The sequence below is a fragment of the Centroberyx gerrardi genome, chromosome 6 (assembly GCF_048128805.1).
Source record: "Centroberyx gerrardi isolate f3 chromosome 6, fCenGer3.hap1.cur.20231027, whole genome shotgun sequence".
Lineage (NCBI taxonomy): Eukaryota > Metazoa > Chordata > Actinopteri > Beryciformes > Berycidae > Centroberyx > Centroberyx gerrardi.
In genome coordinates this window covers 25,767,814-25,792,338 of record NC_136002.1, presented here as the reverse complement: position 1 = coordinate 25,792,338, position 24,525 = coordinate 25,767,814, and the positions used below count along the sequence as shown (strand labels likewise).

At 42.9% G+C, this 24,525-nt stretch overlaps 1 protein-coding gene across 1 annotated transcript; it reads right to left on the bottom strand.

Moving 5' to 3' along the window:
* Positions 1-1,535: 1,535 nt before the first annotated feature.
* Positions 1,536-19,048, bottom strand: urb1 (URB1 ribosome biogenesis homolog). Its single transcript, XM_071924739.2, has 39 exons — positions 18,919-19,048; positions 18,596-18,735; positions 18,143-18,294; positions 17,899-18,028; positions 17,455-17,551; positions 17,288-17,373; positions 17,080-17,205; positions 16,826-16,956; positions 16,540-16,735; positions 16,308-16,445; positions 15,855-16,028; positions 15,590-15,722; positions 15,378-15,500; positions 15,157-15,269; positions 14,903-15,022; positions 14,181-14,297; positions 12,163-12,301; positions 11,904-12,062; positions 11,552-11,751; positions 11,234-11,452; positions 10,955-11,140; positions 9,983-10,820; positions 9,635-9,839; positions 9,349-9,535; positions 9,208-9,266; positions 8,919-9,106; positions 8,688-8,798; positions 8,219-8,282; positions 7,901-8,069; positions 7,713-7,815; positions 7,096-7,256; positions 6,881-6,992; positions 6,619-6,725; positions 6,214-6,357; positions 5,816-5,925; positions 5,478-5,684; positions 4,363-4,604; positions 2,883-3,464; positions 1,536-1,879 (listed from the first exon to the last, which is right to left on the bottom strand). The coding sequence occupies exons 1-39, from the start codon at positions 19,043-19,045 to the stop codon at positions 1,689-1,691; spliced, it is 6,786 nt and encodes a 2,261-aa protein (XP_071780840.2). The 5' UTR covers positions 19,046-19,048; the 3' UTR covers positions 1,536-1,688.
* Between the last annotated feature and the right edge of the window lie 5,477 nt (positions 19,049-24,525).

The following is a 24,525-nucleotide window of genomic DNA, read 5'->3' as shown; positions in this document are numbered from 1 at the left end:
CAGATATGCTCACTGATGATGCCACTTTCCCCTAATCCACTCCACTCAATTTCCCCTTTCTGTCATCCTGTTGAATATCTCCATCCTGTGGCCAAACCTGGACACTGCATGCATTGAATTGATAGGAGGAGACAGATACACATGTGGGTGCAGACCAGCAGACTGTGGTAGGACCCTTATCTAAGTTTGCTGAAATATCCGCGATCAGCTTCCACAGGCGGTAGAAAGAAACTACTGGAATTTTGTTTTTCACCACTGTCAGCCATCTGTGGATACATGATTACTCTTTTTACTACCAAGGTTTTGGAGTGAGAGACCATTAGTAACTCCTAAACTCAGATGACAGCCATAATGGAGAACTCTACCAATGCTGACCACTATGAATGGGACTTTGAATACTACTATGATTATCTGGATCCAGTAATTGTGGACGAGAGCAAGCTGAAATACAATAAATGTAAGTATCTTCATGCTTTACAGAAATCGTATATTCCCTCTTGTTGTGATATAATTAGATAACAGTTACATTACCTCTTCCCTTGCAGATTCAATTGTTATAATATTTTGGATAATTCTGGCTGCTTTTGTGGGATTCCTCTTCCTCATTTTGACTCTCATGTCTCGCAGTGGAAATCTGCCAAGGTAAGAGCGGCACATCAACTTTCAAAGTCCCACTGCTTTGATTAGAGGTAGTGAATAAAATGCAGAGGAAAAATGGATTTGGTTATACTGATCAAACATTGAATCATATACGCTAACGGCATAACTTTTGAGTTCCACTTTTTTTTTTTTTTTTGCAGGGCTCACAGATCCCAAACCAAAAGCAGTGACAGAACATCTGCTGCGTGACCTGTGGCCAAATCTGCTTTTCATGTATGTGAAGTGAAAGTAACAAACATGATGAATATAGAGGTGATTAAAACTAGAATGATGAAATTGCACCAGTGGAGAATGTATCAGGGAAAAGTTGAAATTTATAAGAAGAGGCTCTGTAACCATTAAGGGAACTTAATATGGAAAGAAGAGTTGATTCTGCTTTCTGTACCCAACACATGGCTATTATCTGTCCAGTGAACTGTGGATCAATAGTGTTTAACACAAACAGCCTCATTTCACTGAATAATATCAAGTGCAAGGCTACATTTACCATTAAACAAAATATTATGCAACTCTTGCGGTAATATTTTGTTTAATGGCCCCATGTGGACCCTGGCTGTTCCAGGACAGGTAAATCCCTGGGGTTAATCAAGGAGACACTGTTTCACTGAATCTAGTCTAATTCACTGAATTTAGTCCACAACACCTCCTGGAGTCTGAATGTGTCCTGGAACTAAACCCCTCTATTCCTGCTCTTGGCCTCCTTTACAGTTACAGCACACTGCAAATTCATTTAGGCTTAAACTCAGCCCACATAAACATAAAATCATGGACAATTTTCAATTTCCATGTGTCATAATAACAATAACAAGCAGAAACCATATGTGAAAGAAAACAAGCAGTTACAAATTATTTTGTAAAATAACACTTTTATAGCGGAAGGTTTTACAAATGCTTACAAAATATGGTCACAATTTGTTTTTAAAAGAAACAAACACTGAAGAAAAAACAAAAGAACTTGAGCCTTTTTGTAATTCAGTCTTTTTGCAACAACAGTTGTTTTCAAGGACAACACCGTTCAGATGTCGTGTTTAACTCTTCCTGTTGACGATGTCATTACAGACGGCTCTGACGGCGGCTTGAGTCAGCGAGGATTTGGACGCCTTCTGTCCCTTCCCCTCGGCTCCGGTCACCAAGCTGACATGACAGAGGAACAGCTGTGCTGATTGGGCTCCGCTCCACAACTCATGGATGTAAAGTGACAACAGCAAGAGCCCAGCGTCTGCAAAGAAGAAGAAATGAGGCTTTCAGTTGTTTCATACTAGAACAAATTACAATTTAGACATTTAGTTGACACTTTTATCCAGAGCAATGTGCAATGAGAGAGCAGGCAGGGGTTCAGCATCTTCCTCAAAGACACTTCGACAAGACACACGGCTGACAGAGACGATACGGACTGTTGCAGGGATGGAATTTGGGATTTTATGGTTATGAACGGTCTCCCTAGTGAAAATAGAAGGATGTCCGCCAACACTGTTGCTCCCAGAAAAATGCAATTTATTAAGACGCAATCGATGACACAGATCTTCGTCAGGTTCTTCAAACATTGTTCTGTGAGTCTTAATAAATTGCATCTTCCTATTTTCATTTTTGGGTCATTTTTGATGTCCTGCACCTGATAAAACTGGATGCGCACATTCTACCATCTTTTTTGTCTTAACTCTCTAACCACTGGGCCTCCTCGTCACCCCGGGGTGGCAACACACCTGAGGTCTTTTGCTGGTGAACGCAGTATGGAGTGGAAAAGTGAACAAGTGAATTCCTAAGTTACAGTAGTGTTTGGTATGGAAGTAAAATATTGAATCTAAACCTATGATCTGTCAAGATTTCTGTGCAACTTGTTTCTGTGCAATTTGTTGTTCACTGCATAGTGATAAGTGCTCAAAGATAGAACAATAATATTAAAGTCCCCATGAAATGAACTCCCATTACTTTTACTTCCTGGAAAACACAGTGTCTTTCATGGTGACCTCATGCTGCACTAGTAGGCATAAATATACATTTCTAGAAATAAAACCATCAGATTTTTGAACAATCCCCGCCTCCGCACCCCTCCCATCAAATAAAATTCTCTTCCTGACTCATATTCCATTGGTTTAGACTTTTGAATGATCCCTCATTGCGTTATGTCCCGCCCCAACATGCTTCAAATCCACAAAGTAAAGATGCCATTTCATGGGGTCTTTAAAAAAAAAAGAAAAATGAATAATGTGGCAGCCTCTTACCGCTTCTGGCCTGATCACGTGTGGCATCTGGCAGGCAAGCGCGGAGCACGGCCTGATGCAGGTCGTCTGGAGTCCGGCCTTGGGTCTCCAGGAGGTGCATCATGATGGTCGTGAACAGCCGGAAGGTCTCCTCTCTTGCTGAAAGACCGGCGTGACGCTGGGCCTCGGAGGCCTGATGGTAGAGTCTGAGGAGGTCAGCTTTCAGGCCGGGGTCGAGCAACACAACCTCCACGATCTCTTGGTGTTTCATCACAGCCTTGTTGAGCCACTGCAAGAAGTCTTTTGTTCTGTTTTCGTCGTACGAGCCCTCCACCAAGCGCCTCAGGGACCATTTGGTGAGCAGGTGCGCGGTATCGCCGGCCAAATAACTCGCACCCCGTTTGTCTGTTGGCTGGGCCAGTTGGGGTAAAGCGAGCGGACACACAGGCTCCCAGTGAGCAAAGATGTTGCTGAGGAAAGGTTTACATTCTGCCAGGAGAGTCTGTTCCTGTTTCTCTGTCTCAGCCTCATCCCCCAGGTCTTGTTTCCGTGTGCGGGCCTGGGGGAAGGAGCCTTTACCTCTGGCCTTGTCCTTCCCGGTCCCTGAGGAGGAAGAAGACAAACAAAACCATGTTTATCCCATTTCAGATACAATGGAACATTATTAATTCTGACGCAGACAACAAGCTCTAAAAGTCTCCACTTGTTTGTGGAGGTAAAACTATGAGCTAGTCAGGCATCTAATGTGATCATGTGTGATAACGTGGTATTTTGTTAATGCCCGCAGGGAAAATTCTGTTTTCGCTTGCCCCCTTCAACCAAAGAGGTTTTATACTAGGAGAACAGAACACAAGGTCAGCTACAGGACAGAGTCTTGCTTAAGGACACTTCAGCAGGATGGATGACTGCCAGCATGGAGGCTTGACCCTGTGTCCTCAAGTTGAAGATGGCAATGGGTCATAAAAAACATTCATCTATTCGTTGGTGAGGATAAACCTTGACTTTTGCAATTTGGCCTATAACATTTCTATTTTTTAAAGCTGAGACATGTCATACAATGGCTGACAGAGCTATGGCCATAGACCAGCCGAAAGCAGGTTTTGGCGTCATTTAAAAGAAAACACAAAAAGCCCAGTGTGGGAAAAGTTGAGGAAGATAAGGGACAATCTTGTTCAGAGTAATAGGCATGTGGAACAGAGCAGTCGTGTCATGACCATGTTGAATCGCTCCTTAAAGCATCCAGCTATTTCTACAAGCGAGTAATATGGACTTAACCCAACTAGCATGACGACATTTGTAACAGAAGCAAAACTGAGATACAACCGATCAGCATCATAGAGAGACATTTCAGCACACGCACAATATTCAAATATTCATTTAGACACAGAGCACACTGAGTAATCGACCATGAGAAAATGGATTTGTTCAGATCCCTCGTTGGACACTCCCCACTCACACCACCCTGCTGCCCCACGTGACCCAAGAACTTAATCGGACTCACCCAGTAATTCCTTCACTTTGTGCTTTTCAGTCACAGTGTGTAACTGGGCGAGGAGCGTTGCATTGTGGGACAGGGAGGCCCAGCACTGGAGCAGAGCGAGGGCTTCAGTACAGGACAGAGCCTGGGGGCGCAGCGTGAGCCAGTCCGCCTGTTTGTTTACACCGAGCGCCGTCCCACGATGCTTCAGCACAGAGCCCAGAGTCTGCAGGAACAGGCTGAGCTGAGCGGCCTTCACACCCGTCCTGCCAGGAGGAGGACAAGCAAACACTGGAATCCTTGACCACAACGTCACATTTATTATGTGTGGTGTGTTAGGCTAACGTTTCAATCAGTTTTTGATTACAACACAGTTTTGTGTGGTGAAATGAAGGAAGGAAGGAGTTCCAATGCACTCTTCAAGCAAAAATGTAAAAGCCTGTATTTCATGGCTAGTTAAGATGAACATACGGTACTAAAAACAATTACAACACATTTTGGCCAAGCTGAGGCCTTCATCGAAAAGTACCGCACTCAAGAGTTGTTGTCTGACTCATTTAATCATGTGTGTTGCCCCCTGATGAAGGCCACAGCATGGCCAAAACATGTTGTAGTTGTTAATACGTTCATTTGAACTAGCCATTAAATAAAGACTTTTAACATTTTTGTTTGAAGAGTGCCTTCGAACTTCTTCCTTTTTCATTGAGCAACAAACCCAAAGAGTACCTTGAACAAATGGCTCCACAGAACAAAACCCAATAGAGGCACTCTCTATCCTCTCTTGTTTTAATTACAGTTTTAAGTCGGTTTAATTATTTTTCACCACTGAGTACACATACATATTACCAACCTAACGGTGATGAAGTGTGGAAGTATTTTGCCCAGAGTTTGCTCTGAAATTGTTTTGTAGCATTGGTGGTTGGTGGTAATTGCTTGTGATTAAAAGGGGAATGGGTGAGCAAACAGAACCAGTTTTAATTCTGCTGCACAATAAAATAATTGTTATTTGGATCCATTACTATGATAAAAGCACTGCTTTGCTTTTTGGGTGGAACTGAGCTAAATTCTAAATATTTTGACACTTTTTCCCTGTGGTGGCCTGCCACTGCTGACTGTGTCTAGAGGAAATGATCCCTTACCTGAGGTGTCTTATGATACTTGATGCCACACACAGGAATTCATTGATAAGTGGGAGAGGGAGACACTTCGTTGAGCTCTGAGGTTTCTCCTCTTTAGATGCGCAGGTCTTGGTTCCATCTGTCTCCTTCTCCTTCTGCCCCAGGTTAGTAAACCACAGGACATGGAGCAGATCTATGATGGCACTCAGCAGATGCTGGTCCAGATGCCTAAGAGGGACAAGAGGTACAAATGTATATAGTGAACGCAGAATATAACTGTACACATTATTGTAGTAGTGTGAGTGAAAATGGAAAAATCATATGTCAAGATGACAAATGGACCACACTCTTGAGCTCACCTTCTTTCAACCACCTGCAGGATCCAGGTTAGGAGCCCACAGCTCTTGGTGAGGTTATAAGCAGCTTTGGTCACATGGGCCGCCTGCCGCAACACCCTGATGATCTGGGCCTGGTGGGTCACACAAAATGTGAGACAAATGTTGAATATCTGCATATCAGACATAATCCTCCAATATTGTACTGTACTATTGCTTTGTTTATCAAGTTCATTTTAGAGTGTCGCTCATCTTTCTTGACTTCAGTTATCTCTTTCTTTATCAAGTTCATTTTAGAGCATCAGTCATCTGTCTCGACTTCCCTTATCCTTTTCTTTACAGAGTTCATTTTAAAAGCATCAGTCATCTTTCTTGACTTCGCTGTCAGTGTGTTGCACCAGCCCGACTCCCACAGCACGTACCTGGGCGTGCTCATCGCACAAGGGGCTGCTGCTGAAGCCCAACAGGCTGTGGAAGATGCCTTGCTGGTCGCACAGTTCATAGCAGTATCGATCGGTTACACCTTCCTCCAGCACGCTCAGGATCCACTCCCGTTCCACCTTGTGCTGCAGAAAAAAGATAAAAAACATTGCATCAGTCACACTCCCACAGCTGACCCCCTTCCCTGAAACAGATAACATCAGTCTAAAAAAAAAAAATCCTGAACTGAGCAAAACAAACCACAGATGAAGGTTGACTGCTGTTGATATAAGCAGAGTCTATTTGGACAGTCATTTATTTGACAGGGAAAGGTTCATCAGCTGTGATTAATGATTTACAGAACGGAAAAAAAGACGCAATGTTTTTAGTTGCCTTTAATACTATACCTCCAAGTCAAAGCCGTAGAAGAGCTTGAAGAACTCAGGGACTCGTCTGAAGTCCAGACTCTGATGGGACAGCAGGAACTTGTTCAACACTACGTACATGTGGTCCTCTGGGAAAATCAGGAAAAACAAGATTAGATGGGAAATTGGGTCATTATCCCTGTGTAAACACAAATATCCTTATTGTAAATACACCATGGGCCAAATCGCACAGGTCAAGGGGTAATTTCATGTACGATTTCTGGTTTATTGAGTGTGCACACACCAGGTTTGAGCATCTGCTGGGCTACTTTGGTGATATATGTTGTCAGCACAATTGGGAGTCTTTGATTCTGCTGCCGGATACCATTCTTCACTGTGTCCATCAAGTAGAGCAGCTGCGAACAAAAACAAGCTCATCAGTATGTTTTTTTTTGGTGATTGTCACATATATAATATTTGAATACGCACGTAACATTCCCCTGAGACTTTTGCGTTCACCTGTCTCTTCTCTCTGAACCGAGCGCCCTCCAGGTGCTGGTAGAAACAGCTGAGCACGTGGTACGCTGCTGCTCTCACTTTGGGGTCGTAGCTGCTTAGGGCCATAACAGTTACCCCGAAGGCATGGCTGGAGACGAACTTGAGACAGTCGACCACACACTCTGTCACACAGAGGGAGAAAAGGGGAGCTGTTGTGAGCATCATTATACAGTATAACAGTTAGTTCCGGTCGAGTAATTTGATTGGACAGGAGACATTCCATGAGTACTGATATACAGTATAACAGCAGTGGGATGTTTTCCGCTATGTATCACTTCGCTTTACAGGTGTTATAATATAAACAGTTTATGTGTTGCTTGGCAACACTTGGGAATGAAATCCTGAGGGAGCTGATTTTGTTGGCAGAGATGAATAAAAAATAAAAATCATACTCTGTTCTCTCAAATTACCATTATTTGATAAATAGCTTTGTTTATAGAACTGTTGCATAAAAGCAATATCATACTGTTAACATACACGTGCTGTTATTCTGTATACCAACACTTCCTCTCGTGTGATATTGCTTAAATAACAAAAACTGATTTAGAGCAGTGGCAGCAACAGTTAAATATTCCCACCTGACCGCAGTATGGTGCTGAACAGAGGCAGAAGGAAACAGGGATCATACAAATCCCCGAGGTCCTTCACGTCATTTTCACTGTATAGCAGCTCCTTGCCCTCCTGCAACAGAGCAAAACGTGGATAATAAGGCTACTGCTCATGAAAATGTAACTCTTATGCAAGTAAATAAGAATTAGGTGCCAACCAGAGGGATGATCCTGCGTTGCTGGGGGAAGTGTGCGACGGTGTGGAGCATCCGGTCGGTCTTCAGCAGGGCCAGCAGGTCGTCAGAGCTCGCCTGTTTCCATAGAGACGCTCCCAGGCTTTTCCTGGTCTTGTGGTGCTCCACTGCCGCTGGGCCCCACAACAAGGATCTGCAGGTGAAAACACACAATTACATCAACATACCGACTGTTCCCATCACATCTGCAGGTGAAAACACACAACTACATCAACACACCGACTGTTCCCATCAGATAAACACGTGTTGTGTGTACAAGATGCGAAATAAAATGTAACTTACTGAAATGTCAGCAGACTAACGTTGTTTCTTTCATATTCCTGAAGAAGTAGTAACAGTTTCTGATCTGCAAATCAAGACAAGATGTGAGAGGAAGAAAGATCTACAAACACTGTAGATTAACTACCTTCAAAATTGACGAATTGACTGAATCAAATGACACGTTACATTTTGTTGGCTTGTGTAGAAAAATAAAAGATGCACCGCTAGCCCTAATTTGTCTCTAGTTGTGTCTAAACAGAAACTTCCTGGTCTGGCACTAAGAATTATGGGTAATGTAGTCTCACCACATCTAACTCAAATGAGCAGGTGCATAGTTCCCTTTACCAATCAAATTAACATGCAAATGAAATGTATAATTTGTTTTAACCTTTAGCATGAACTACCTCTTTTATAACCTTCATTCAATTATATAAAAGTCACAACAAACACAAACAAACACATACACATAAACCTAGACTGACTGTTTTACCTGATGTACTCAATGTAGCTCCATACGCTCCCAAAAGCACAACAAAGTGATTGATGTTACAGACTGTTGGGCATTTCTTCACCAGACACAGAAGAAGGGACACTAGCGCTTCTGGAATGACAACAAAATAAGTGTGTTTGTGTTTGATATCATTTACGTATATTAAAAATTGAGCATTAACCTTGAGCTTTGCAATTTCATATCTTTTACTCTATTCTATTACATATCTACCTTTCGCCTGAAACCCAGTAGGCTCATGATCGGAGTCCAGCATGGTGGGCAGGAACAGAGAATGGCTACTCATCATCATGTGCATGGTGGATAAGGGCAGCAGATCCTTGGGGATGTCACTGCCACCGTACAGCAGTTCCAACAGGTGGCTCAAGGTGCCCAGGAAGTGATGGTCTCTGTAGCGATATCTTCAGGGAGAGAATTTTTGCTTTAGGTCGTCCACAAATATCAGATGTGACACATGCTGTTCATCAAAAATCTAGGAAAAAGTTTAAGCTGAATCTCTTACTTCAGTCCATTCTTGACAAAACTGTTCCATTCAGATGTAGAGATGTCTTCAGTATAAGTCTGTGTGAAGAAGAGAAATTACAAAATGCATGAAATAATGTTTGGACATCCTAAAATGTACGTAAGAGGAAGATGAACTTACTAGGAGTCTTTGCAGTCTCTCCAGGATGCTCTCCTCCTGTGCTGATGGGGCAGCAGCCGGATCTTTGGAGTGACTGTAAGAGGAGATGAGCCACTTGAGGGCAGCAGTGACGACAGACTTCCTCCAGGTTTCTTGTTCCTCTGGATTACCAGCCAGCTTCTCAGTGACAACATCTACTAGCTGCCATCTGGTGGAGAAAACAATGAATTTAGGACGAGCCAATGCATTTTGACATCAATAATTTACTATACATTCCTGACATACTGTAATATTTTGGAGACATCACCTTTCAAAGCCGTCGACTCTTTGAAGGGCTGTCGGCAGGTTGTTGATCAAGTCCCTGATGTCCTTGATGTTTGCAGCGAGCTTGATCAGGCTGGCTAGAGTTTCAGCATGCTGGGCCACAGAGTCTTCCGTCTGGTTTCCCAGAACAAAGCGGCACAACTTGGCCAAAAGAGCTTGCTTCAAGGCTTTCAAAACTTCTGTTTGCACTACAAGAGATTAGCACAGCAATTGAGTATGTGTATAAATGAGGGAAAAGATATGAGTGACAATAAAATTCTAGTAATGTATATTTTTTAGACAATAATTCTGTTGTGTGCCAAGGCTTGTCAAAGTTTATTGTAGTACACACCATCTTTGGGCCTGGCAGGATCCTCCCTACTTGCCGTCTGCAGGTAGGTGTTGATCAGTGGAAGGAAGGTTTCTGCCTGGTCTGAGAGCTTCTTCATGTTTGCCGGCTCTAGGCACCACAGCTCGAAGCGGAGGCGGTGGGTGGAGCAGTTCTGCAGCAGGAGGGAGCAGATGGCCTGAGCGTCCGGGAGAGGCCGCTGGAGACAGTGCAGCAGCACGTCAGTGTGGATGAGCTTGGCACTGCCTGGCTCACCGGAGAGCGTCTGCAGCAGGAAGGCCTCCAGCGTGGGGCTGGAGCAGGACAGCATCAGGGTGCCCAGGCCGTGGAGGTGCGCCTGGGACAGAGAGAGGGAGTGGTCCTGGGAAGCGTTCGAGTTGCACTCTGTGAGGATCTGCAGCGCCGTGCGACCATACGCGCTCAGCTCGGCCGGTGCCTCGTCACTGCCGGGTGTGATGAGGCTCTCCTGGGGGAGGAGGAGCAACGTGGAGACCACCTCCCTCAGATGAGAGGAGTCCATGAAGCCATGCAGAGACAGGAGGGCTTGGAAAGGCCGGGACTGTCTCTCTGCAGCCTGGGAGCCCTTCTCCAGCAGCTCCTTCAGCACAGACCTCTCCACGGCTCCCACATAGCTACTGAGAAGCTCCAGGTGACCCAGATCACTCAGAGTGGGCGCACTGGTCTTCAGCAGCGCCAGAATGTCATCACTCAGCTGAGCACACAGATGCTTTATTCTGACAGGGTTCAGAGTGTGAGGAGGCAAAGCAGCCAGCTCCAGAGCCAGAAACCACTGCTCCAGACATGGATGCTTGAAGATGGAGCTAAGAGCAGCAACAAGGATCTAAACACAGAGGGTGTCATATTAGATACAGTACCTCTAACAGTAGAAACAAACTTGATATCACCAACCATACTTTTACAGAAATAAGTTTTTCCCCCCCATCAAATAAAATCAAATAAAAACTTTTTCCCAACCTGCTCTTTGTTGGTTTCTGTTGTGGACGGTTGGTTTATTTCCAGGAAGAGGTCTGATCCCTCCTGGGAGTTCACCGCCACTGGCTCAGAGTTTGTTGTCTCCTGAAAGCCTTGTAGCTTGGTCACCAAATCCTGGAGTATCCCCATTAAGGTCCTCAAAACTGGAATTCCTGTGTCTTTGGAGAACTGTGCAGAAAAAAGAATGAAACTCCAACAACTGTTCTAAATGTTATTTGGCTGGAAGTTCTATTAACTAGTCAGGCTGTTTTCTGCTCTTACCGTGTCAAAGTTGTCCACTGTGGATTTGACGTAGAGTAAGATCTGCTTGATCGCCACTGGGAACTCAACCATCTCCATGGTAACCAGAGACGCCTCCACCTGCGCCCTGAAGGTGTCCTCAAGCAAAGCGCTGGGTCCTTGGCTATACTCAGCTTTCATCAGCGCAGTGAATGAAATCGGGGCTGGCAATCCTCGGGAATGGCATTCAGAGGACTTGAACTGTGGAACATGTGAGAAGAGAAATGTTATTTTCTAAATCTAGAAATTACTAAGGCACACAATTATAGGAACAGTGTCATAGTGCTACAGAAAACTGACCAGTTCCTCCCGGCATTGCTGTGGTAGCCATTTAGAGTAATAGTGATGAAGGCGTATGACGGAGGGATGAGGAGCAGCAGAGTGTTCAGAGGAGACGAGCTCTTTATCGTACTGCAGCAGACCCAGACAGAGGGGCAGCGGCTCTCTCTGACAGTGCAGCACATCTGACAGCACTGCAGACATGTAATCATACACCACCCCTGAGGTAGAAGAGACAGAGGATTACCAGCATTACAACAGTACCACAGAATCAATCCTGAAATATTTATCCACATCCATGTAGGGTATGGAGTTCCCCTCTCCATATTTGATACATTTCCTATTTGTTCTACTTGAGGCAGACTTGCTTTACCTTTATCTGCAGGCAGTTTGTTCCGGGCCTCGAGAGCAGCAGGTACCACCGCGCTGAAGGGGAAGGTCTGGATGATGAGGTCATCACTCAGGGACGGCCCAAACGCCTCCATCTCGCCTTCATTGCCCTCCATAATGACATCCAGCATGTCTAGTACATCTAGAGGGCATTGTCAGATTGGAAACGAAGCCACAATTTTCACACACGCAGGTTTACGACTGGAGGAAGTCAACTGTGATTGCATCTTGTAAGTACTCACCATCGATGTGTGAGACGGGGATGCTGGCAGCGTCTCCCTCCTGGCTGCTCAGGTTAGCCTGCAGGTAGGCGGCCTCCTGGACCAGGCTAGCAACCTTATCTGTGTATGTGTAAGAATTGCACACCAATCTCACCAGCACCTGGAGGGGGGACAAAAAATCTACATTGTAAATTAGGGTAGTTCTTTCAGCATTAGAAAACTGTGGCCATATTGGATAAGTGCACTCATTTAGCAAGTTGCTGTCTGCTTCTCAAGGACTAAGTCAGGGGTGCTCAATACGTCGATCGCGATCTACCAGTCGATCGCAAAAGTGTATTGGTAGATCGCATAACATTAAAAAAATAGACGTCTATAGACGTCTATTTTTTTTTTGATTGACATACAGGGCAGCCAGTCAGATGACAACTAAATTTTTCTGACCTTTAGGTCACCGCGCATGCGCAAAAAGGCACTAAGTGCAGCAAAACTAACAAGCTAGTCAGCGAGTTATCTCCAATTTTAAGCCCTCGCTTTTTTCTTTAAAACTAAAGAAAGCTTATGACCATCAAAAATGAGTGGGGTTGCTGGACCAAGTAAGAAGACAAAAACATATCACTTTCATATGGAATGGGAGGTGGACTTTTTTTTCACGATGTCATTTTCCAAGTGCGTTTGCCTCATCTGCCAGTCTACCATCGCAATACCAAAGAAGAATACCACATGAAGATCATTAAGTCCAAGTACCGTTCCACCATGACTGATGAACATTTGGAAGTGTGCTTGAGGCTGGCTGTCAGCAGCTACTGTCCGGACTATGCATCCCTGGCTGATTCAATTCAGTGCAAGTCATCAAAGTAAACTGATGTAATTACAAAAAATGTTCATAGTTAATTAAGTTGTGTTGTGCAATATTGGCTCATGCGGTTACGCAGGGTACATCAACATACATTGTAAATAAAGAATCCTCAATATATTTGAAAATAATTCTATGTTTTGCATTTTTGTAGTGGGTAGATCTTTGTGACTTGGTCATTTTATAAGTAGCTCGCATGCTGAAAAAGTGTGAGCACCCCTGGACTAAGTAATGAGGGCTACATAATGATCATATTATAGGAAGTCAGCTTGCTGCAAGCAGTGCCGATTGCCTAGCAACCAGTAGCACTGCATAAATAGCCAAAGCTGGGCCTTTTGTAACAAATACCTTAAAATGTACTTTTACTTAAAATGAATATTTAGTAATACTGCCAATTATGTGACACAAACTATATGGAAAGCAATATTTTGCTTAGGAGATCTCCAAAAATAACAGTAACTAAGTCTAGAATGCATCTTCATAAGGATCTTGGTACAGTTGCACACATGAAGAAAGGAGGAAGACGTGGGTGCTTCAAAATACACCACACAGTATCAACTTCTGCAGGACCTCTAGCCGCTATGGTGCTTTCACAATTTGGAAAATCAAATGGTGTATATAGTTATTACACCGTCACAATCAGATCACAAGTAATGCCTTTTGTTTACTCTGACATATTTTCAATGTCATATCTGTTGAATATGGTGTATAAAAATTGCTGAAACTATGACCATATTGACTTAATTTCTTGGATTTCATAATTTCATGGAACACACAGGCAGAGGTTGAAAGTAACAAATAAAAACTACTAATAGTACAGTAAGTATTTTTTCAGTAATTTAAATTATTCATGTTTTTGCACAAGCAAAACAAAGCCACTATGTATTTCTGCCATCGGCTTCTTATGGTTTAGTATTACTTTGTACCTGTACTCGTATAACATCTGTATATGTGGATTACCTCTGAAGTAATTCACCTAAAGCGCCCTTTTCACCGTTCAGTCCCAAATAATTGGTTTATTATGTACTCACTCTACACCAAGATGGCTGCTTTTCTTTCTCATGTCCCAGAATACTGAATTGTTATTTTTCTATCACACCATTAATATATCCTACTGGGAAACTATTACATAGATAAGAGCCAGAAATGTTGAGATAAAAAAACATGATGAAAGAGATGGACTCACCCTCTCTAGGAACAGGATAACAGTCTCTTGTTGGTTCGGCTCTAGTCCGGCCAGGTGGTTCAGCCAGAGCTCCAGTTCAGTCCAGGTGTATTCAAACACTCCACTGTCCTTTAGAACCTGGAGATAACAGAGGAAAAACTAAATAGGTTGCCACTTTTTCCCAAAACTTGAAATTTAACAATATTTTTAGGAGAAATTTGTTCAAATTTATCTGAAACTCTTGCAGCTCAAAAATAACATAGTGCCCTTCGCCTACACGGCCCTTTCCACATCAAACCAACATGCAGCCTACAAATACAGCTTCACAGCAGCATCATTGAGCTTCAAGCTCTTTCAAATAATATTGACAAACTACACTTCTAAACTGCAGGGAACAAACTGTTTTCCTGATGCAGCAGCCCGATTTAAAAGTGAAATAATGCCAGCATATCCTAGAGAAACGGTGCTGTGCCCACAGATAAAAATATGAATTCACCAAGCTATGCTTGAAATGTTGAGAACTACTGGGATATTTTGATAAACTTCTATGTATTTTTATAGAGAAAAATCAAACTAGGTGAATGTGCAAGTGGATCATTATGGGAATAAAACAACAATTATCCACCGTTTTTCCTGGTTGGAACATTTGAAATTATTTGATAACAAAAAATGAATTTCTTAAATACAGTGCAGACTGAAAGCAGAGCTGAGAGAGATAAAAATAAAAATAAATATTTCCTTACTTTAAGGACCAGCATCTGTGTGGAGGTCTTCAGGTGGCTGTTACTGCTGCTCACAAACATCTTGAGAAGCAGGTAAAGCACCGACTTCTCTCCAGATGCTGATTCTGTATCTGCAACATCCTGGAGAACAGAAAAACAATATAAAAACACAGGAAACAACAGTTATTACAACATAGCATCTCATGAACAACAACAATCACTGAAAATGACACAGTGATTGATGAAGTAAAACCAGCAGTGTGCAACTTCTTCACCTGTATGCGGAACCAGGAGAACTTGCTGGCAGGGAGATCCAAGGCGAGCTGCAGTATCTGATACTGCAGAACTGGGGGAACTTCTTCCCTCATGCCTTTCTCTGACACGATCCCTGGAGAGGTTAAAAAAAAATGATTCGGCTTTGAAGGCTTTTGTTGCAATAACCACTACCACCATGATGGAAATAAAACTTGCATCTACTCCATGGAAAAACCATTACCTTTTAAGAGCTTGCTGAAGTCGAATTTGCACTGGCTAACCAGATGTGGCACAACTTTCTGGTAAAGACATACGACTTGGAGAATGAGAGCCTTCAGCAGGATGACCTCAGCTGTCTCAGCCTCTGTCAACATAAAAAACACGATGGTTAAAGCCCTTACTTTACAGGACTGGTCAGAATAAACAATCGGCATGTCTTATAAATGTTATTACCAGGCACTTCAGTTTTAGTATCCTTTGCATCATCCTTCTCCTCCTTCTTGCCCTTTTTTTCTTCACCCTCTGCCTTTTCCTTCTTGGTAAGCGACTGCCACTTTGCAACTATGCCTGTCATGTCCGGCAAAATCTGGAACAGAGCATAAAAAGTGAAAGTTGGAGATCTTACTCTTACGCTGATGTGGCTAAGAATCTCAGTGTGAAATGCTGAATAAAGCACCATTACTATTTGTAGGTATAAGACGACATTCCTTGACGTTACCTTGCTTAGTGTCTCCCTGTACTGCTGCACCAGGTCCTCCATCATGTCAAGAGTGTAAATGTCTGAGTTCTGCCACACAGACTTATCCAAAAGGTACTCCATATTCTTATGGGCTCTTTTCAAGAGGAAAGACATCATGGAGAGAGTTGTGTGCTGCACTGCTGTGTTGGCAAACTGTCAGACACAAGAGAAGACATTCTCAAAAGATATGGCAAAATGCATTTCCAATGTCCAACAAACCCAAGTAGAACCGATGAAGCCTCTCAGATGAGTGGCAAAACATCCTCAACTCTTCGTTTTAAGTCCAGTGGATTTTGTTTTTATTTTTTTTGTTTGACATCTTACTACCTGGATGACTGAAATGAATCTACACAAACATATGCATTTCCGACGTTTTGTGGCACTGCAGCTATTGAACTACTGGGTTTATTTCTGTGAGAATTAGTCACTTACATTGAGTCCCTGTGTGAAGAAGGCCTTGTTACAGACTGGAGGAACAGATGTCACCATAATCATGGAGAGCAGGCGAGGTAGAGGGATGACCTCACGAGTTTGGAAGACTATGGAAACCTCTGGCTGAGCCTCATAGATCTGAAACATCAATGCAAAGAAGACATTATTGTATTAAGAAAGGTATTAGCCAACACTGAAATCTCTACAAAAGCAAAATGCAACCAAACATTACCTTCTTAAGTAGGTTGACATTGTCCTGCCAGGCACTTTTGAGGCGTGGCGTGTACGAATACTGAGTCTCCTTAAAGTATCTGGACAGAACATCAGGACTGACTTTGAGCACACTGACCACCAGCTCTGCCACTAGTTCGTCCTCTGTGGCCTGCTTCAGCCCCACCAGGAACTGAAGCAACACAATGTTGCCAGCTCTGGAAAAAAAAAAAAAGTAGAATTTGTGGTCAGTATGAGAGGTTTCCAGAAGAGGATGAAGTAAACTCGCCACCCTAAAGACAACTTACCTGCCAGCTGTTCCGAAGCCGGAGTCGTGAAAGCTGATGCCATGCTTACGAGAGCAGCACAGGTCCAGGAGGAAACTGTGAACAAGTTCCCGGACCAACGATATCCCAGCCTGCTCTGGGTTCTCAGACATCTTAAAAAACATAAATCGAAAATTTAGACCTACTCCAAAAAAACAGAGAGGTAATCTTTTGATGCATAAGCTACAGATGATTCTGTAGCTTATGCATCAAAAGTCAAAAAGCAAACAACTCACCATGTTATCATCTGTGCTTGCATCCACAATCCCATTCCACTTGTACAGAGATGCTATGTTGGCTAACACAGCAGGTGTGAAGAAACGCACTTTCTGTGTTTTACTTATGGCTTTGCTCAGTACAACCTGCAGCAACAGAAACAGAATTAGCACTCCAGCAACAGAATCTAAAATGGGAAAAGCCAGAACAGCCAAGACACAAACTTACTCTAGTCTTCAGTGTGGATAAAATCAGATTGACTATGGAGATCCGATCCTCCTTCAGCCCCGAACTCAGGATCTCCGGCAGGAACTCTGACACACCAAAATCAACATGTCATCAACACGTTAAAGTACAGTGAATTGTGTAAATTATAATCCATATCAAAGTATTACCTTTGACCTCTAACAGCTGTCCAACTGTCGCATTATCTCCAGACACCAAGAAGGAGAGCGCAAACTGAATGAAAGCCATGCGAACATCAGGTTTGCCCTGGAAAAAGGATGAAAAATTGACCAAAAAAAAGAATGGAAGCATGTATATTTGAAGAGTTTCGTTCCAAAATTAGACACCCACTCTCCCACATTGACTTCTGGCATGAACGTTAAGCACATTATGGGTTAGTGTTGAAGTTGAGTCATCTTAAGACATTTCTTAAAAAAAAAAATTGTTACATTTTTTGAGGACAGAATCATTTATGTTTTTAAAATATTGCCTGATGAATTTCAGGTAGCTACATTTTTCCAAATGGATGTGTACCGTTTTGGAATTAAACCTTTATTTTTTTACTAGAAGCAACAAATTAAATACACACTCCTACATCAAATCCTACATCTCACCTTCTTATCCTTTCTCCTTGCCAACCCAGACAGACCCTTATTGAAGTGAATGTGACTGAAGACCTCTCTGGCAGCTTCTGGACCCTGGGACACCATGGCCGACAGCAGACTGAGGCACTGACGGACAAACCTATCGTCAAGGGAAAACACAATGTCAGGCACACACAAACAGTGGACATACAGTATTTTAAAACGCGTTCATGACTGATATTTGGGGGCCCCGTAGTGAGCTCATCACACCGACCTGTGGTTTTCAGAATAGAAAGAACCTTGTAGAAGTTTCATGTAGCTAGAAACAGTCTTTTTCACGATAGTGCTGCCCACCATGCTGAAGTGGGACAGGTCACTGGCTGTCCTCAGTAGGATCATCTCCAAGCTCTCAAAAATCAGCATCATCTGCACAGGAGGAAGATTAGATTAGAGCTTTATCTGTCCAAAAAGAGGAAACTAATTTCCACAGCCAGTCACACAAAGACACATCCATACAAGATCATTATTATTATTATCATCATTCTCAGACTTGTGACTTAACACACAGGCCAACACAACACACAACACAACAAAGAAAATGCAGACATAACAAGACACTTCACATAGTTGTAGAATAGTTGTAGAACAAAAGCAGATAAGGTTTGCTTGGATATCCACATACCAATGCTGCTTTTTGGTGTAGAACAAGACAATAACTTACGCTTACCTCACTTTCTATTTGCCTTTCTCCTTCCAGCAGTTTGAATATTTCAGCACACTCCATAGAGATTTTAATATAGCCTTCAACCACATCGTACAGGTCAGGGCATGGCAGTTTCTTTGCAGTTGATATGAATGTCTCCAGTCCTGCAGGCGATAAAGCATCAGAGAAGTGAATCAAAGCACAGCAGACAGCAGCGGTAAATATGCTGAAACACTGACTGCACAAAACGTGAAAAAAATCTGGATGGAGTGTATCGGTTGAAGTCATATGACAAAGTAGTATCTGTGTGAGATGACAATATGTAGCAATGACATATTCACACTCACCCTTCATCGCTTTAGCAGGCTCCTTCAACATGGCTTTAAAAACAGTCCCGTTGAACTCTGCCATTTTGTCTTTTTTCACCGGCGTGTTAGACTCCCCCGAGTCTTCGCTGCGACGTTTTTTACCCATTTTTTCCCCACAATAAACACAGCTTTTTAGCAACTTATTCCGCTTTCATTCCGTTTCCACACAAGCGGAGTTTGTCGGCGTGACACACACGTTGCGGTGTAAATAGAAGAGTTGTCCCACGGCATTGTCTTCCGGGTGAGCCGAGGAACGTTGGCTGCTTTACTTTAGTTCCGCGTGCTACATCTTCTGTCAGGTTTACTTTCAGTGGTGCGTGCGTGCGTACGGGCGTGCGTGTGTGCGTGTGTGTGTGTGCGTGTTTTCCCTCCGAAAAGTACCACTGCATAAATAGCCAAAGCCAAAGCAAATCCCTTTAAAATGCATGTTTAGGCCTAACTATTTGGGAAAAAGCTTTATTTTGCTTATGAAATTTGCAAAAATAACCGTAACTAAGTCCTGAGTACATCTTTGTAAGGATCTTGGTACAGTTACAGAAAAAGAGGAAAGGTGGGTGCTTTAAAATACATCACCTGCTAACATCAGCATATCAAAGCCTATAGACGTATTGTTCTTTTACAATTGTTACATGCAATATGTTCAGTTTAAGTTCAGATTAAGTTATATCAAAGTATACTTAATGTGGGCATCATCCGTTTTATAGAAAGTTCTCTCCCATACACTCTCATTTTGGCTTTTACCAAATATTTCTTGGCAACTTGTATTTCACTTCAGTAAGTTTTGGAAGTAGAAATTATAGTTTCAGTGCAGTTTTAGTTTTTTTTTTTATACACATCAGTTTTTTTACATGCCTTGTTTTAGTTTCACTTGACTACAGTATAATAATTTTGGGAAAAGACAGATTCTGCTGAGACCGAGTAGACATACTTGTGGCTCTGCATTGTATTTAAAGAGTAGTGGTTTCAAACCAAAGTGCAGCTGGTTCTCAGTTATTCTTTTAACAAACTGTTGCAGGCACTCTCTAACCAAAATTTAAAGTTGATGTCGAAATGTTATATGAACTGTAAACCAGCACAATGCTAGTAATTTTTCTAAAATGAAAAATATGTCAGAGCAGTTTACAAATGGTACATTGTAACAATCAATTTATTTAAATCATTGATTAAATTAAATAAATTAATAATTGATCAATTTCAATAGATGATGGTCATGGGGAGGAAAATCATCATGTCACTCATCAGGTGGTTGTGCTTAAAGGTCAGTGAGAAAAACCTGAATTCTCCATAATTACAATTATATTACAGAATATCTTGAATGAAACACAACAAGGATTTAATTTGCATATAAAAGCGATCTGCCGTCACTGATTGTACTTAGCCTACTTGCAGGCTGCTAAAGACAAAAGTGAGTTACACAATTATTTATTGCAATAAACTTATGCCAGATAATAACGTTGTCTACATAGAAAAGAATGGTGGGGTCAAATCCATGTAGCTAATTGTTCATGAGAAATTATTTTGTATTTTCTCAGGAATAAACTGAACCTGCAGGAACACTAGCTGTCCCTTTCCCTCTCCATAACGTTTTAGTTGTTACTCAACTGCATGGCCACCAGATGTCACTTTTGTTTGGCTTCTAAGGAACTTTTAAGCAAATTGACAAAATTTGCTTACAGGCAGACTGACATACAGCAGCCAGTCAGACTGACAACAACATGTGTGGCTCAACAGATCAAATGCCTTCCAGTCAGACAGTGAATCATATTTGGAGGCAGTTACAGCATGCTGTAGATTGTAAGGCAGTTACCATATCACCCTTGCATCAGTCCATTGTAAAGAGAAATGCTGGTAATACTGGTCTTGGGGCAGAAATAGTGTACATCGCGCCACCCTATTACTCTGTTGTACACGGAGTAATGCTGCTCTTGGGGCAGGGATATTGTATTGTATGCATATATTGTGCTACTGTATCACCTTATTGTGTATGAGATAATGCTGCTCTTTGGGCAGAAATAATATACTGTAATGCTAATTTAAGATTAGCAGTAGTGTACTGTATAGTAATGCTCCTCTCGGGGCAGGAAAAGTGTACTGCACGCCTATTGGGCATTGCTGCTCGCAGCCAATCACCGTGAGGCACACCGTGCGAAAAAGCGCGAGCAAAATTGAGTGGAATAAACTTTTCTCCACCGCTGCAGTGTGCGCACTAATTTGCACGGATTCAAGAAAGATGGCGGACTACTCTTCAACGGGACCGGAAGTAAAGGTGAGAGAGAAATAACGTTATCTGTTTATCTATTTAAAGGCATTTCTTCTTTATTGGGTGCTACAGAGTGGGAAGTGACAGCTACCACGCTGATGATTTCGACTGCATGCACAGGTCGCATCAGCGTCATCAGCGTGGTAGAATTAGCTATAGCTCGCAGCTCCAAAAAGTTGCATTTTGTGAAAACTGAAGACTTTATTGAAACTTTTATGGTGGCGTGTACATGATACTAAGCCCAAGGACACTCATTGTAAGTTTGAGCCACCAAGGAGCAGGCGTTTGGAAGGCGTCGCTAGATGAAGTTCTCCTTAATGGTGAGTTGGATAAAGATCTTTGGGAAGCTAGTAATGGCTGTGGGGCTATAACGTTAGCTAGCTAACAGTAGGCCTACTTTTTTGTGTTTAGGCTACCTAACGTTAGGAGGAATAGACAGAATTATGTGGATAATGTTCATGTTCAATGTTCATTCAGGCTTGAATGATGATAGATAAAAGTTTTAGGTTAAGTAGAATTTAGTCGGGGCATAATCATTTGCTAGCTACTGTTAACTAGTTAGCTAACATGAGGAAAATGGCGCATGAGATGTATTTTCCCGCCTGGCAGTAATTGATACCATATGCCCACTAAGATTTACTATATGTCCCTTTAGAAACAAAATGTTAAAGACTCTGGCTTGACCATCCCGCCACTAAAGTGAAGCACCCGTCTTACAGGTGAGTTCTGATAGTCATCTGTTGCTGTGTGTTTGAAGTTTTGTTGCTGTACTGTAGCTGAGGTTGTGTACGTTAATTCTTCCATACTAGGAAAAATGTTTAAATTAACTAGGTAATTCACAGTTTGTCTCTACGTTAAACACTGATATAGGGTTTTCCTGTGTCTGCTTTGGCACCGTGTCTGATGTATTCTTGGTCCTCAAAGCTTAGTAACATTTCTCATATTTTGTTCTTGTCTTACAGCCTCAGGTCTCCAGAAGTCCACTTGGGCCTCCCAGTCTGTGAGACCATTGACGGTCGGACTCCGTCCCTCATGTCTGGAGGCTAAAGGTATCATAACACCATCCTGCTTTGACCCTCGCTGGTCAGAATATATTTGAAATACGTTGAACGTTTTTTTTAAATCTACCTTGCTTTACAACAGTGGAGTCTAAAAAAGAAACAAGCATCTAATCTGAAGAGAGTAGGGGCTACATCTTCAATTGTTGGGAAGACCTGATAGGAGTAGGTGGTCCCTATTTTATTGTACAAGTAAAGACTGAATCAGTAGCGTTCATGTGCTTTATTTCTGTCAGCTAGGAAGTGGATTTGACTGAAATGCCATTGACTTTGTTTCAAAATCCAGCTCTACTAAGCATAAGGTTGGATAGGTGCTTGGATGGATTGATTGATTGTCATGCTTCATCCAGTGTGAAGGGCTCGTTACTTGCTACGTGCGTTTGTACACTTGAGGACTCGCCATTTGAGAACATTCCCTGTGTTACCACCAGCCAAGATGATGTAGAGCCCAAGGATGGGAACGCTCGCTCTAATAAAAAACCCTGATGAAGGCCATGAGCCGAAATGCGTTGCTTTACTAATAAATGTTTGTTCCCAGTACTACAAGTGTTGCTGGGATCTATTCTTTTCCAGTGTTACCTGCCCATTCCATGCACCTTGTCAGTAGGTGAAGTTGCGCCAGAATTCCCTTCCGTCTTCTAACGCTCACTCTAATGACAGAGATTTGTTCGCGACCGACTCTAATGATGGCGCTTCATCCACCACTGAGTCTAATGACTCAGTGGTGGATGTTCCTAAGGATGGAGCTTCAGCCACCACTATCTCTTTTGATGGAGCTTTGGCCACCGCCTGTTGATGGAGATGAGATAAACACTGTTCCAGTTGAACAAGCTTCAGCCATCATCTCAACTAAAGCTCACACCAAGGAGAAAAGTAAGAGATAAAGCCAAACTTAATGTATAGAAGTGTATTATTTCTGCTCCATATTATAATTTTTCCTACTATTCAGCGAGGATGATAATTTTACTGAATAATTTTGCAGAGGTCAAACTTAATGTATAGAAGTGTATTATTTCTGCTCCATATTATAATTTTTCCTACTATTCAGCGAGGATGATAATTTTACCGAATAATTTTGCAGAGGTCAAGCCTAAGAAGAACATCCGCCAATTCTTCTCCAGGGTGATGGGGGCCATATGTTGCTGCTGTGTCAGTGGTGAAGAGTGAAGCTCCATGAAAAACCAGAAGACTTTAACATTGAAACTAAATCAACAGAAAACTCCTTGAGAAAATGTGTAAGCTACCTGTAAACAACTGGAGAAGCAGTGATAGTGTGTCCCTGTGTGTGTTTTGTCTGCTGTTGCTACCCCACGCCACACGTGGTTATAACCACACACACAGAGGGGAATGGGGGAATGTCTGTTTTGTTTTTCCCCTCTTTTTTTTGGTCCATTTTGCTTCACCCTATTCCTTTTTCTTCTTTTTTTCCCTAGTAGCTTGTTTGACAAGATGGACGGCATGGTGCACCAACTCCTTGAGACCAGTGTTTAGCAGCAGCAGATTATACAAGAACTCATGGCCCACCAGACCAGGGTTACTGAGGAGCTGCTCCGGAGCGAGGCGACAGCGGATGACGGCACACCAGCTCCTAATGAAGCTCACCCTTGATGACGATGGAGGCTTATCTCCACACCTTCGAGAGAGTCACAGAAAGAGATCAGTGAGACCAGTGTGAGTGGGCCTGATCCTCACCCCCTTCCTCACTGGTGAGACCAAGCAGGCGTACTATGCCCTGTCCGCCTATGAAGCCCGAGACTATGCTATCCTCAAGGCGGAGGTCCTCCATCGGTTGGGACTGTCCCTCGTGAAAGCTGGACAGCAGTTCCATGGCTTGAGCTACATCCTCAGCGTTTCGTCCAAGAGGCAGATGTCGCAGCTGTGCTGACTTGCATACTGGTGGCTGCAGCTGGTGCCAGCCACATCGACGGAGGTGGTGGACTGGGTTGGCATGATCGGGTTCCTGCAGGCCCTGGCCCTGGAAGCAGAGGGAGCTGTGGGCCACCAGGCACAGACGATCCCATGGCAGATGGTGGAACACTCCCACTCGTTATCTTTTCTGGTTAAATAAAACACCCCTGTGAGGGTTTTTGTTGTCAGCCATTGTGTCCGTGTGTGTTTTGCCCACTGGTCACTACGTCGTAGTAGTAGTATATTTAGATTAACTTAACCCTCATCCTACCGACTGGGGTACCCGCAGACCCCAGAGGTATACATTTTGTCATATCTCACAGGTGCTTTATTCTATCATTCCAATTTTTCATGACTTTG